The 15,353-nt window shown below is 44.5% G+C and overlaps 2 protein-coding genes across 31 annotated transcripts in view; one reads left to right on the forward strand and one right to left on the reverse strand.

Annotated features, from left to right (window-relative positions):
* Positions 1 to 6,731, forward strand: part of RALYL (RALY RNA binding protein like) — a 598,747-nt gene extending 592,016 nt beyond the window's left edge. For all 30 annotated transcript variants that reach the window (XM_008165316.4, XM_042844602.2, XM_065585828.1 and 27 more), the window contains one exon: positions 5,660 to 6,731. In XM_008165316.4, the coding sequence (XP_008163538.1) occupies positions 5,660 to 5,677 (18 nt within the window). In that variant the 3' untranslated portion in view covers positions 5,678 to 6,731. The remainder of the gene's footprint in view (positions 1 to 5,659) is intronic.
* Positions 6,732 to 9,808: 3,077 nt separating this feature from the next.
* Positions 9,809 to 12,126, reverse strand: LOC135981756 (uncharacterized). Its single transcript, XM_065585819.1, has 2 exons — positions 11,359 to 12,126; positions 9,809 to 10,369 (listed from the first exon to the last, which is right to left on the reverse strand). Exons 1-2 carry the CDS (start codon positions 11,933 to 11,935, stop codon positions 9,894 to 9,896), a joined length of 1,053 nt encoding a protein of 350 aa, XP_065441891.1. The 5' UTR covers positions 11,936 to 12,126; the 3' UTR covers positions 9,809 to 9,893.
* Between the last annotated feature and the right edge of the window lie 3,227 nt (positions 12,127 to 15,353).

The following is a 15,353-nucleotide window of genomic DNA, read 5'->3' on the forward strand; positions in this document are numbered from 1 at the left end:
TCTGACCCAGTATTGCCATTCTCATTATAAAGATGGTGATGGGTCTCACACTATCTCATTTTTACTCATGACTGGTGATAGAACAACCACGTGCAAGTAAAATGAACACAACATTTCAGTATAAAAAGTAGATTTGAAAAGACAAATATTTGCTTTCCTCAGGGAGTAAACACCCATTTTGTGTGTACTGACACTTAGCAGCAATGATGCTTGTGTTCACTGAACAGATAAAGGGGTGTTTGCAGCACTACTTACTGTATGATTGACAGAGTGTACACTGTGTTCATTGGGTTTCATCATATGAGGGTAAATGTAAAGAAAATACATATTCTTCGTTTAATTTTCCTTTATCAATATTTAACAAACTGCATAATCCTTCCTATTCAGTATATGCAGTCAATATTCTCTCTCAACCTTGCTATAAAAGAGTTTACGTTAGAAACTTCCATCAATTTGTCACTTTCTACATACTGTGTTACATATGACAATACTGAGCCTGTAATTGAGTCTTTTCACATTATCTTACTCATAGCAACTAAGTTTGGCTTTTGAAGTTCATGGTATCCATAGAAAACTGCCATTAAATCACCAATAAAACTTGGTATCTTCATTTGTGATTTTGTATTTTTTAAATACCTGGGCAAGATGCTGTGTAGCCCGTTGGTAATCATTATAATCATGAGGTGCCTTTTGATGCATCCGGCAAAGCAAGATTCTGTGACTCTATATAAATCATAAGGCTGTGAGTTTGTCTCAGAGGTCATGGAAGTCATGGATGCTGTGAATTTCCGTGACCTCCGTGACTTCTGCAGCAGCCGGTGTGCCTGTAGGCACTGCCCCCACAGCTCCCATTGGCCGCGGTTCTCAGGTAAGTGCCACCCAGACCCTGCCTCACCCCCTCCTGTGCCCCTGCTCCCTCCCACACCCAAACTCTGCTGCTGCTTTGGAGGGGGGAGGCACGGAGCCAGGTAGGGAGCGTGCCGGCCTTGCCAGCCCCCCACCCCCAGCACCAGTGGGGGTCCCGGGCCATGCGCCGCCGCCTGCCTCTCCTTCCTAACACCCGGGATACACACACCCCCAGCACCTGCGCGCCCCTCCCCCCCTCCAAGTTTTAGTCAGGAGTATATAGTAAAAGTCATGGACAGGTCACGGGCCGTGAATTTTTGTTTACTGCCTGTGACCCGTCCATGACTTTTACTAAAAATAACTAATTTTTGCCTAATTTCAAATTCACTTTAACTTTGAAGAAAATTATAGATTGAAGATTATTACTAGAATGAGATATGTTTGAGATGTTTGTTCTATTGCATGCCTGCCCCACAACGTGAGCAGCACTGTCCACCACTCCACCAGGTCTTAGCTGCCTTCCTGAGCTGCCCAGAGTCCTGCAGCCCCGCAGGGCTCCCAGAGACTCCCCACATTCCCCGCAGCAACCAGGCGAGTCACAGCTGCTCAGCGAGGACGGTGGCTTCACATCCTGGGACCTGCTCCTGGGAAGACCGGAGCGAGCCCCAGGGATTGGACAGGTGGATCTGTGGGCTGAAGAGAGGGGGCCCAGGAACGTGAGAGAGAGGCAGGGAGCTGAACTGAGCTGGCCTGCCCCTTCTCCTCTCCTCCCGTCCCCCAGGACTCACCTGCTGCCTGCAAAACCAGGCTGGGAGATGATCACAGCATTCTGCCCCCTGGCTCCCTCAGCAGCCAAGTGCTGCACTGCGGTGGGCGACACCTGCTTGGCCCCCATTGTTCCAGCACCCCTACAGGTGGTAACCAGACTTTGGGCATCCGGTCAGTGTTTCTGACCCGACACTGTCCGGTGCCCTTTTCGACTGGAAACTGGACACCTGGCAATCCTACCCTCTATTCACTTTCTGAATGCGCCCATTGTGCCTGACTAGATGGTGGAAGACATGTCCCATATTAGCTTAATTGTGAACATCTTTGCAGTCTTTTTCTCATGTCACACTTTTAACACTCTCTAAAGAAAGGCATATGCTCAGCGATTATGAATTCACAGAGAAGCTTGCACTTACAGGTCGAGGCTTGAAGGATGGGCACAGAAGAGGGAGTGCAGCTTCTGCACCATGCCTTTCCCTCGGGCCTGTGGGACCCGCACTAGAGAGGAACTCCACACTTTTGGAGGGAACTGGGGAGGTCGTGCTGACTGGTCTCCCCCCACTGTATTCTCCCACCCCCTAAGCCTGTGGGATACAACATAGTAAGTTAGTGCAGAAAGAGTGCAGGATTTGTTCACAGTTCTGCCAGCAGAAACCAAGACTCCAGACCTCTATCAGCAGAAAGTCAAACCAAAAAGGAGCTGGGGGAGCAGGAGATAAAGCAGTGCAAAATGACCGCAAACACCTGCTCTGCTACAGAAAAAAGAGATGACCAGTACAGCCCCAAACGGTGCTGGGGATGGGGGGTGGCCACTACACCCAACAGATTCACTGATTCAGTGCAGCTCTTAGACAGGCTTTGCAATCAATGCTGCTATAAATCATATTTTAATGCTGCCTGCTTCCAAAAAAGCTCCTTGGAAGACAGTTTTGCAGCATAGCTCTTAATGTTCAAGGGTAGCAGAGAACCAGGAGCAGAAGGAGGACAAGTGACAGTGTGAAGGTAAAGTTCCACACAAATGTGTCTAGCTTCTGACAGATTCACAGAGATCCATGGATTTAAGGAGTGGAATCTATATCTTTACTGGAAGGTCAGGGGCTAACTCACTAAATGCTATCCCCGGAAGAATCAGAGTGAAGCTTGTGGAGTCTCAACTCCCTATGATTGATTCCATAGTTTTTAGCTGAGTATAGTTTGGGAAACTTTGGAGCCAGTATATCCTACCATGCAAATCAGCTCTGACATGCATTTTGGCTTTAACATTTAATTTAGGTCTTGCAAATCTGTACATGATATTATAGCAATGTAAAGTTTAAATTAATTGGATATGGTTTGGGATAGGTCATGTACAAAAGCCAAAGGGCTCATATTGGAACTGTAGGAGCAACAGTAGTTCTGGAAAACTAAGATACAGTACATGACTGACCAGAGTCCCTCCAGTATCCAATGCTCAAAAAGTCAACAATATAGAAAAAGAATAGCAAATTATTTCAGGTGGCAAATGAATGAATAAATAGTCCATAACAACTTTTCATTTTCCCAAGGGATGTTATCACAACTAGGACAGTATTTACTGTTTGTCTGATATTATTTATGACTGCAGCTGCTATATGTTCAGTTGGGTTATCCAATTTTTAATGCAATATGTTTGAACCTTGCTTTTTGGGTTGATATGTTCCCTTATAACCACACCAAATGAAAGCCATAGTGCTTGCTTGAATGTAATTCATTTTCCTCTCTATTGTGTCAGGGTGGGTTTTTTTATATGTAACTGGAAGGAAATGAACAGATTTAAAAAAAAACATTAATCATCATGAGTGTTTTTAATATCATCAGAGCTACCATAAAGCCAGTAGATAAATTACACACTATTCAGCAGAAAGAAGTAGAATAAAATTAGTATTATATTACACTAGATTAATCATAGCCCTGGGTGACTGTCATTCTGGAGAAAATAGAAGCTTGAATATCTAACATTTTAACCTTTCTTCCCAGCCTTTTAAAACAAGAGACAAATAACAAGTCCATGTACTGAAAGAAAACACAAGATTTTTTGCTTGTGGGACTGGTGAATTTTTACCATTGTTTCTAACTGACAGCAAAGCAACATTCACAATTTGGATCCAGATGGTTAGCAGCACTGCTTCATAATAGTAACCTAATGAAGCTTTTTATTACTAGCGACAGGTAAATGCCTGGAAGGTTTATGGCAAGGAAAAAGCTTCAATAAATAATTTGAAAATCTGTCTCTCTTCTTCCTTGGATAATTATTGTCTTTTGCATATACAATGTAGCAGCGACGCAAAGGTGAAGAAAAGGCTAGAAAAAGAGAACTGTCTCTAGAGCTAATGGGGTGCACAGTGGAACCGCAGGCTTTTTTCCTCTCACAAGATGAATACCTACTTAACAACCATTAGGCTTCTCTCTGACTTAAGGGGAGGATTGAAAATCCTTTTCATGTAGTTAAGTCTGTCCAGGGATACAGTGCTAAAAATAGGGAGATATGAAAAACTTCTCTATGCGTGTGGAGAATAATATTTTTAAATATAATTTTAACCTAAAATGGAGCAGCAGATGGTAGGTGCTCTTGTACAAGGATGGGAGGGCATGGGGACCCTCCACCATAGCCCTGTCTACCTGTGCTGGGTACAGCCAGAATGCTGGTGCTCCCTGACAGTAAGGGGGGAGTGAAAATGTATAATGTCTCCGGAGTGCTGCACAGCTCTAAGAAGACTTGGGCCAGTGCTGTTGGGAGTGGGACTGGTCAAAAAAATTCCATCTGATCTTTTCAACAGAAAATTGTGTTTTTTCAATACAACATAAAATCTTTGCAGGAAGCACCTTCTTTTCTTTAAAAAATTTTATTTTTCAATAGAAAACCCAAAACCCTGAAACTTTTCTACTGTAAACCTGAGTTGGCTGAAAAATATTCAGTTTTTGTCTGAAATTTTTCAGGTTTTGGTCAAAATGTTTCAGTTTTATTTGACAAAAACTTTAAAAAATGGTTTTCAGATTTTTGGTTTTTCAATGAATATTCAAAAATTTCTGCTGAAAATTTCAATAAAAATGAAAAATTCTTGGTTTTTATCAAAATTTTCTGCATAGTTGAGGAGACTTCTATCGTCCAACCCTTGTAGATGGGAGCGCTTGCTGTTCTCTTTTAATGGGTGTTGCAGCTGTTTAATGGCTCAGTGCTCCCATAGGGCCTGATCCAATGACCATTTGAAGTCAATGAAAAGCTTCCCATAACCTTCAGTGGGTATTTATACCAGGACCCTAGTGTCTGCAGAGGCAGGTATCTGCAGGCATAATGCCCTTAGGAAGTTCCACTACATTCCCACTCTAAAACAGTGATGCTGAAAAAGCCACAATAGGAGCCAAAAAGTGATGGTATTTAATTAAAACAAATAAGATCTAATCCTTAATAAAGAGGATAGGCCTAATGCATGCACACAATAATAATATTAAAACCATTAGAAAGCAACTGGGAAAAGATTCATGAACCAGATAATAAGAACTCCCGCCCCTCCTTCCCCCGCTCCCCCCCCACACACAGTGTTAAAGCACATGATCAACATAAATGGCATGGGAAAAAGTTGGAGAATGAAACCCAAAACATAGAGAGCCATATGCAGTGTATTTGGAATAAATGTAAGTATGCAGGTCAATGCATTCTACATTATCTCACGAAGTAGCTGGGATAAATGCTTCCTTTCCCTGTTATTACAAATATAAAGTCCTGATGAGAGGTATACTTCACCAAGGAGTTGGGTTGTGACTTGAATCAGTGTAGTTAATTCTGGGTAGTGCATTCTAATGTAGGGGTATTTATGGTACAGGCTTTCCATTGTAGCAGTTACATGACATTCCTTTTAGCCTAAAAACTTAATCAATTAAGTGTCAACGTCAGATGGTTGATTTGACCATGAAATGCAAATAACGCTGTCCTGGTCCCTTTCCCCTACAGTTTATCCTGACGCCTTTTTCATGTGCTGCTGAAACAAAGCCCATGTTTTCATATTAAAGCAAACGTTTCATTTTTCAGTTTCTACAGATCAAGTGATGAGGTGTCATGTGTGAGCCCCTTGGAGGCTGAGAAGAGAAACTGTGACTTCCCCTTTCCACTCCCCCACAGAAATGTGAACTGCGGTTTCTTACTGGCTAGCAACACCTTTGATTCAATTTGTATGAAAACTCACTTTACTTATTAAAATGGACATTATTGTTCAAACCTTAGAAATTTCATTTCTTATATGTTCTAAGCTGTACAACTGTCAGATTTTTATGGTTTAGATTGTAAATGTGTTTTTCTCTGGCTAATTATTGGTATTATTTGTTTTTAATTTTGATGTCTTAAAGGCCAAGGTACTGTATGATAATAATATGAAGGACATATTTAGCAGGCGTGAGAGACACTGTATACAAATGTATATTTGTAAAAGCTATTTTTATGATTAGCATGTTTTACTGTTTATCATATTTAAAGTCAGTTGATATTGCATTTCTATGTTTATAGCTTAACTCAGATACAGTCATGTTATGATCAAAGACTTACTATCAATCATGTTGTATGGTATTTTTCATTACTTTTCATTATATTCATAGTTTAAGATAATTATGTTTACTAGTAGGGATAATATTGAAAGGCAAAGTAATAGTTCTGTTCTGTTCATGCACTATTTCACCGTAATTGCTAAAAAGTGCAAATATGTCAAATATCAGATCAATTGATAAACTGTAAATTAGACCCACTTGTTAATCCCTTTTTTCAAACAAGCACTCTCTGTGATGCCATAGATTAGCACAGTTATTTCATCTGTATCTGTTACTATCTCAAAGCAGTTTGTTGTTACCTTATGGAAAAGTTTACATGCCAGTGAATGTCCTATCCAAACTGTATTCCAGACAGGTGAATGTTTTATATATTGCCAATATTTGAAACCTTACATTAGATTATCAATTGTTTTGTTTCACTTTCGGTCAATAGGATCGTTCCATTCCTCAATCTCTCAAGCATTCTCCACATGCTTGAAGTTGGAATAATCCATTCTCACAGAGGCTGTAGGGGAATTCAGTATTTAATTTCTTAATAAAATCATGTTTCTTTTCAAACAAAATAGATTCATTATTTCTCTTATGTGCTACTCAAATGTGTTTTAATACACTTAAGCTATATTAGCCACTGGTGTGACTGCTACTTCTCGAAAGAAAGTGCCACCTTGTTCTCAGTTCTCATGATAGGACTGTTCACAGTTCCAGAGAACCAGTTCAGATGACACTCATAACAGGGAAGAGGAATCCACATCTTTATATGAGATATACTCAGAAAATATTTCATGCAAGAGAGACATGTCTTGTAGCTAAGTCATAAGGCACATCTAGAGTTAAAAAGGGAAGTCTTACTGGCTGGATTGCTTAGAAGTAGCCACATTTAGAACATGTTGCCAGGAGAAAGATCTCATCCAAGTAAGTGGAGCTCTGACGCAGTATGTTTCAAAATACTGAACTACAGAGATGTGACTTGCACTACCATGCTTGTCCTACAGTACTTGATGTTTCATTGAACAAAACTGACAGCATTTCTAACGATGACTTTATGTCCTGTCCTTTCAACCATTGTCCATGGAACCTGATCCAAAGCATACTGAAGTAAATGGAAAGACTTCCATTATAGTTCAATGAGCTTTGGACTAGACCTGATGATACTGGCTGCATGTGATGGAGGGGTGGAGAGTAATTGATGGAGACCTCACAATGAAGAAAATGGGAGAAGACCCAAAGACTGTAACCAGACTGGCTTCAGGTAAGGGTCAGTTATAAAAAGGGAGAGATACCCTTTAAATATATGTGAGGGAGAGTGTGCACCAGGCTCCGCTTGTCTGTGTGGTAACTAAGGGTATGTCTACACTACGAGAGTAGTTCAATTTTACTTAAATCGAATTTTTGGAATCGATATTGCAAAGTCGAACGTGTGTGTCCACACTAAGGACAGTAATTCGACTTTGTGAGTCCACACTAACGGGGAAAGCGTCGACATTGGAAGCGGTGCACTGTGGGCAGCTATCCCACAGTTCCCGCAGTCCCCGCTGCCCATTGGAATTCTGGGTGGAGCCGCAAATGCCTTCTGGGTAAAAAAAATGTGTTGAGGGTGCTTTTGGGTAACTGTCGTCATCCATCCATCACTCCCGCCCTCCCTCCCTGAAAGCGCCGGCGGGAAATCAGTTCGCGCACTTTTCTAGTCAGTGACAGCGCGGATGCCACAGCACTGCGAGCATGGAGCCCGCTGCGACCATCGCTGCAGTTGTGGCCGCTCTCAACGCCTCGCAGCTTATCATCCACCTTCCCCTGAGGCAGATGCAGATAAGTCAGGCAAGGAGGCTACGGCACCGCGGTGAGGGCCTGAAGTCTGAGAGTAGCACAGACCTCTCAGAAAGCACGGGACCCAGCGCCGAGGACATCACGGTGGCAATGGGTCATGTTGATGCCGTGGAACGGCGATTCTGGGCCCAGGAAACAAGCACTGAGTGGTGGGACCGCATAGTGCTGCAGGTCTGGGATGAATCCCAGTGGCTGCGAAACTTTCGCATGCGGAAGGGAACTTTCCTTGAACTTTGTGAGTTGCTGTCCCCTGCCCTGAAGCGCAATGACACCCGGATGCGAGCAGCCCTGACTGTCCAGAAGCGAGTGGCCATAGCCCTCTGGAAGCTTGCAACGCCAGACAGCTACCGGTCAGTCGCAAACCATTTTGGCATGGGCAAATCTACCGTGGGGGTTGTTGTGATGCAAGTAGCCAAGGCAATCGTTGATGTACTGCTGCCAAAGGTAGTGACCCTGGGAAACGTGGAGGCGATCATAGATGGCTTCGCAGCGATGGGATTCCCAAACTGCGGTGGGGCCATAGATGGAACTCACATCCCTATCCTGGGACCGGACCACCAGGCCAGCCAGTACATTAACAGAAAGGGCTACTTTTCTATGGTGCTGCAAGCACTGGTGGACCACAGGGGACGTTTTACGAACATCTATGTCGGATGGCCGGGCAAGGTTCATGACGCTCGTGTTTTCAGGAACTCTGGTCTGTTTAGACGGCTGCAGCAAGGTATTTACTTCCCGGACCACAAAATAACTGTTGGGGATGTGGAGATGCCTATAGTCATCCTCGGGGACCCAGCCTACCCGCTAATGCCCTGGCTCATGAAGCCCTATACTGGCACCCTGGACAGTGAAAAAGAACTCTTCAACTACCGTCTGAGCAAGTGCAAAATGGTGGTGGAGTGTGCTTTTGGCCGTCTCAAGGGGAGATGGAGAAGCTTACTGACTCGCTGTGATCTCAGCGAAACCAATATCCCCATTGTTATAGCAGCTTGCTGTGTGCTCCACAATCTCTGTGAGAGCAAGGGGGAGACCTTTATGGCGGGGGGGGAGGTTGAGGCAAATAGCCTGGCTTCTGATTACGCCCAGCCAGACAGCCGGGTGATTAGAAGAGACCAGCGGGACGCGCTATGCATCCGGGAGGCTTTGAAAGCTAGGTTCCTGAGTGAGCAGGGTAACCTGTGACTTTTAAGTTTGTGTACAGAGAAGCTGAACGTGCCCCCGTTTCTTTACCCAGTTAATGTTGACTATCCTCTCCAGTTACATTCCCCCTTCACCCCCTTCCAACAATAGAAATAAAATCACTTCTACTTTGTTGTCTTTATTACTGTTTTCGCGGGAATGTTTTAAAACTGGGACGCAGACTGTGGTGGGGAGCGGGTGTAGTGTAGTGACGCAAATGAAGCTTCTAAACTCAAGGATTGACAGGCTCCGCTGTGGTGGGCTGGTTGTTTCAACGGAGCCTGTCACCCCTCCTGATCGGGACTGTGTGTATGGGGGGGCTATGTGACTTTGTGGCAGGGGGAGGACGGTTACAGATCCCCTGCTGCGTGGCTCTGTGATCCAGGATAAGGACCGCCGCTTAAGATCTGTAACTGCCCTCCCCCGCCACAAAGTCACAGAGCAACCCACCCCCCACCACATAACATGAAAACCACCTCCCAGACTGACCAGGGTAACTAGTCACTGCACTGTGTATGTGCCCTGCTGCTGTACCTGCCCCCGCCTATGTACCCTGCCAAAGGTGACTGTCCTGTCCAATTACCAACCCCTTTTCCCCTCCTCCTCCAAAAGAACATGATGGAAACAGAAATTAACAGAAACGTATTTTTTATTATCAACTACACATGGAACTGGGAGGTGAAACTTGGACGGGGGCTTGTGTCAGGCGGGAAGGAAAGAACTTGTCAAATTTTGGGGAATGAGAGCCTTCTACTACTAGAGCTCTCTGCAGGGGTGGAGTGAGAGTTAGCACGGACTCTGCCGCCCCTCCTTCTTTGGACTTTGGGTGAGGTGGGTATGGGACTTGGTGGCGGGGGAGGGCAGTTAGAGATAGACTGCAGCGGGGCACTGTCCTCCTGCCTCCGTTCCTGCAGAACATCCACAAGGCGCCGGAGCGTGTCCGTTTGCTCCCTCAGTAGTCCAAGCAGCGTTTGAGTCGCCTGCTGGTCTTCCTGCTGCCACCTCTCCTCCCGATCCATGTTTGCTTGGTGCATTTGGGACAAGTTCTCCCGCCACTGGGTCTGCTGTGCTGCCTGGGCTCGGGAGCAGCCCATAAGCTCCGAGAACATGTCCTCCCGTGTCCTCTTCTTCCTACGCCTAATCTGCGCTAGCCTCTGGGAGTGTGATGCCAGGCTAGGTTGTGAGACAGTCGCAGATGTGGCTGTGGGAATGGGAAAAAGGGAGTGAATTCCTCAGAAAGATAAATGTAGTTGTGAACAAAGAACATAGTCTTTCTCTGTGAACAAGACCATGCACAGCACCTATCACATGCGCACTCAGCACAAGGTCGAATTCTCGGCCTTCGCATTCAGTGCCTGGGGTCTTGCACAGCACATTTGAGAAGCGGGGCAGGACACCGGAATTTCTGTAGCAGGCAGACATGGTAAGCCGTAGACTTGTGGCAGCTTAAAACTTTAATATTAGCAATGGCCTCATTTCACATTGAAAGCAATGTCAGTCCCTGCTGCCAGCAATCCGGCAAGCAGGAACTCTGCCCCTGTCCCACCCCCTCGCGGCTGTCCCCTGGAACGATCCCTGTAGGCTGCCCCTCTCCCACCTCCACCGCGTGGCTGCAAACCAGCGGTTACAGTTCTGTAACGGGCAAGCAGTCCCAACACTAACATTCCCCTACCTAATTCAAAACAGGTCACCATGAGCGACATCACCCTGATGAGGATCTCAGACAGCGAGAAAGAAAGAATGCTTCGGGAAAGCCTCCAAAGACCAGGGCCGTATGCCGCCCTGCTGTGCAGAGCAATGATTCCCGAGTACTTGATTGTCTCGTGGCGCGGCAACGTGTCATACTACGGAGGACCCAATAAGGCCGCTCTCCCCAGGAACCTGATGCAACGGCTTTCCAATTACCTCCAGGAGAGCTTCATCGAGATGTCCCAGGAGGATTTCTGCTCTATCCCCGGACATATAGACCGCATTTTACTCTAGCTGCACTAGCAGTGACTAAACAGTGGAGCGGCTTGGGCAGGACAATCATGCTAAACCGGACATTGTTAGATTTTTTTTCAATAGTTGCACTGCCCAGGACTGAAACGTTAAGCGCCTAGGGCAAACTAATCATGTGAAACCCATTTTTGTTATTCTTAATATTCCTGTTCTGTTAAAAATAAATGTTTAGATGTTTAAAACACTTACTGGCTGATCCTTCCCCAGATTCTGTGTCCGGGTTAACGGCTGGGGACGGTTGGTAGGGGATCTCTGTAAGGGTGATGAAGAGATCCTGGCTGTCGGGGAAATCAGCGTTGTAAGCGCTGTCGACTGCCTCGTCCTCCTCATCTCCTTCCTCATCTTCCCCGTCCGCTAACATGTCCGAGGAACCGGCCGTGGACAATATCCCATCCTCAGAGTCCACGGTCAGTGGTGGGGTAGTGGTGGCGGCCGCACCTAGGATGGAATGCAGTGCCTCGTAGAAACGGGATGTCTGGGGATGGGATCCGGAGCGTCCGTTTGCCTCTTTGGTCTTCTGGTAGCCTTGTCTCAGCTCCTTGATTTTCACGCGGCACTGCGTTGCATCCCGGCTGTATCCTCTCTCTGACATGTCTTTAGAGATCTTCTCGTAGATCTTTGCATTCTGTTTCTTGGAGCGCAGCTCGGAAAGCACGGACTCATCGCCCCACACAGCGATCAGATCCAAGACTTCCCGATCAGTCCATGCTGGGGCCCTCTTTCTATTCTGAGATTGCACGGCCATCACTGCTGGAGAGCTCTGCATCGTTGCCAGTGCTGCTGAGCTCGCCACGATGTCCAGACAGGAAATGAGATTCAAACTGGCCAGACAGGAAAAGGAATTCAAATTCAAATTTTCCCGGGGCTTTTCCTGTGTGGCTGGTCAGAGCATCCGAGCTCGTACTGCTGTCCAGAGCGTCAACAGAGTGGTGCACTGTGGGATAGCTCCTGGAGCGATTAGCGTCGATTTCCATCCACACCTAGCCTAATTCGACATGGCCATGTCGAATTTAGCACTACTCCCCTCGTCGGGGAGGAGTACAGAAGTCGAATTAAAGAGACCTCTATGTCGAACTAAATAGCTTCGCGGTGTGGACGAGTGCAGGGTTAATTCGATGTAACGGCGCTAACTTCGACATAAACGCCTAGTGTAGACCAGGGCTTAGTCAATAGGAGAATAGAGAAAATGACATTTTGAATCTCAGTTACACTGGGGTAAATTCAGGATAATTCCACTGAAATCAGTGGAGTTATACCAGTTTAACTGAAAGCAGAGTTTTGCCTATTTACTTTAATGAGAACAATACTATGAGTCACTATTGCTCAACATAAGGGATGCAGACTGGGGTCCATTTTGTGTTACAATCACAGCAAACCCAAACAAAATGTTACAATCAGTAATATTAACTCAAATAATACCAATAGTCTGGTAATCACTGAAATACCTCAGGGAAGTATTTTAAAGATATAATTGTCCTTTTTGTTGTTTTTCTCTAAACTTACTAAAAACTGGAGAGAAATATTCCATCATATGCCCATTTTATAGCTGCAAAAATTAATAACAATGTTCACCATTCCCATGGTTCTTATTTGATTTACAGTAAAAATAAATAATAAATCCAAATTCTATCTCTTCAGTGGGAGTTTTGCCTCAGTAAGGAGTGAATAAGGGCTTAAAAGATTTGAGCTGATGACTTTTTGAAATCATGGAGAATGTCCTCTTAGTAGATCAATTATGGGAACTGTGCTAGTAGTTAAAATAATTTAATAATTCTGTATTACAGATGGTTTGAATGAGCAATCCCTGAACCAGCTCAGCACCATAAGCCATGATTAAGTGGGTACTATGAACTGTAAAGTACCACAGCAGGTTTTTACATTATTCCTTAATGTGCCATCATCTGCATTTGGTGTTTACCAAATGATTTCACAGTCTCAACAGTCAACACTGTTCCACACAGTGATGTTATTCCTGAAAGTATTTTTTTCTGGCACAAAAACATCTAAGATGGGGTCTATTGATACTATTACATTTGAAAGCTATGGGCTTGCTGTGCTGTATAATATATTATCCTAACTTTCTTAATGACACATTAGATTCAAATAATTGAAGAGATGCTGGTATTTTAAATAGGACTTGATGCTTTATTGCCTGTCACACGTACCGTATACAATTGCTTGCCATTGTCACATACACTTGGTTTACTAACTTTTTTGTGTTACGTATTCTTTGCAGCACAGAGGAACCAGTAAGTGTTTAGGACCTAATTTCCATTTACACTAATGCCCCTTTATACCATTCTGGCAGTGTAAATGTAATTTACAAACATTTTATGGAACCTTCACACTGTCAGCTGCCCAGGGACCTCAGTGTAAATTAGAATCAGAGCTATAATATTCAGCCTAAGCATCGCTTTACCCTAGGAATGAACTGAGTACCAGAAACCATCATTTTTAAACATTTAAAATTATATTATAGCCATAAAAAGAGACATTTGTAGCTGTATTTCTCTAGAGCTACAGTAACATCCAGTGATCATTTATGGTAACTGGGGGTGAGTGAAGTTGCAGTACCTATTTCTGTTGTATAACGCTGTGAGTCAAAATCAATTTGGTTAGAGAATATTCAGCATTCTCAACTTATTTATATACCATCCTGGATTAGGTTATTAAAATCATTTTCTACATAGGCTTCCACCCTCAATTTGTCTCTTAAGATTGCTATTTCAACCTGTGCAGTTGGCATGAATGGAAAAGATTTGCTTAATGTTAGTTTTACAGCTTGATCCAGAGGAAAAGATTTTAACTTTTGTAAATTCTTGTCTTAAGTACCATTGCTGGGGGGGGTTTGTGTAGAATCATACTATATTACTAATTCTGAAAAAATAATCATATTAAAACTATGTAGATAGCACCAACCTTGTAAGCAGTAGTATTTTTAATAGACCCGTATTGAAAGGTAACTAAAGTTAAAAGTAACAGAGGGTCCTGTGGCACCTTTAAGACTAACAGAAGTATTGGGAGCATAAGCTTTCGTGGGTAAGAACCTCACTTCTTCAGATGCAAGTAATGGAAATTTCCAGAGGCAGGTATAAATCAGTAGGGAGATAATGAGGTTAGTTCAATCAGGGAGGGTGAGGTGCTCTGCTAGCAGTTGAGGTGTGAACACCAAGGGAGGAGAAACTGCTTCTGTAGTTCCAGGGTCTCCTTCCCATGGGTCCAGATGATGAAGATGTCATCAATGTAGCGTAGGTAGAGAAGGGGCGTGAGTGGACGAGAGCTGAGGAAGCATTGTTCCAGGTCAGCCATAAAAATGTTGGCATATTGTGGGGCCATGCGGGTGCCCATGGCAGTGCCACTGGTCTGGAGGTATATATTGTCACCAAATTTGAAATAATTGTGCGTGAGGATAAAGTCACAGAGCTCAACAACAAGCTGTGCTGTGTCATCATCAGGGATACTGTTCCTGACAGCTTGTATTCCATCTGTGTGTGGGATGTTTGTGTAGAGAGCCTCTACATCCATGGTGGCTAGGATGGTGTTTTCTGGGAGGTCACCAATGCATTGTAGTTTTCTCAGGAAATCAGTGGTGTCACAGAGATAGCTGGGAGTGCTGGTGGCGTAGGGTCTGAGTAGGGAGTCCACATATCCAGACAGTCCTTCAGTGAGAGTGCCAATGCCCGAGATGATGGGACGTCCAGGATTTCCAGGTTTGTGGATCTTGGGTAGTAGATAGAATAACCCTGGTCGGGGCTCTAAGGGTATGTTGATTTGTTCCTGTGTTAGTGTAGGGAGTGTCCTAAGTATATGGTGCAGTTTCCTAGTGTATTCCTCAGTGGAATCTGAGGAAAGTGGCCGGTAGAATTTGGTATTGGAGAATTGTCTGGCAGCCTCCTTCTGGTAGTCAGACCTTGGGAGGCAGGCCAGTCCTCGCCCACAGGCAACCCGCCAACCTTAAGCATCTTCTCACCAGCAACCACGCACCGCACCATAACAACTCTAACTCAGGAACCAACCCATGCAACAAACCTCGATGCCAACTCTGCCCACATATCTACACCAGCAACACCATCACAGGACCTAACCAGATCAGCTACAACATCACCGGCTCATTCACCTGCACGTCCACCAATGTTATATATGCCATCATGTGCCAGCAATGCGTCTCTGCTATGTACATTGGC

This window comes from Chrysemys picta, chromosome 2, assembly GCF_011386835.1.
Source record: "Chrysemys picta bellii isolate R12L10 chromosome 2, ASM1138683v2, whole genome shotgun sequence".
Lineage (NCBI taxonomy): Eukaryota > Metazoa > Chordata > Testudines > Emydidae > Chrysemys > Chrysemys picta.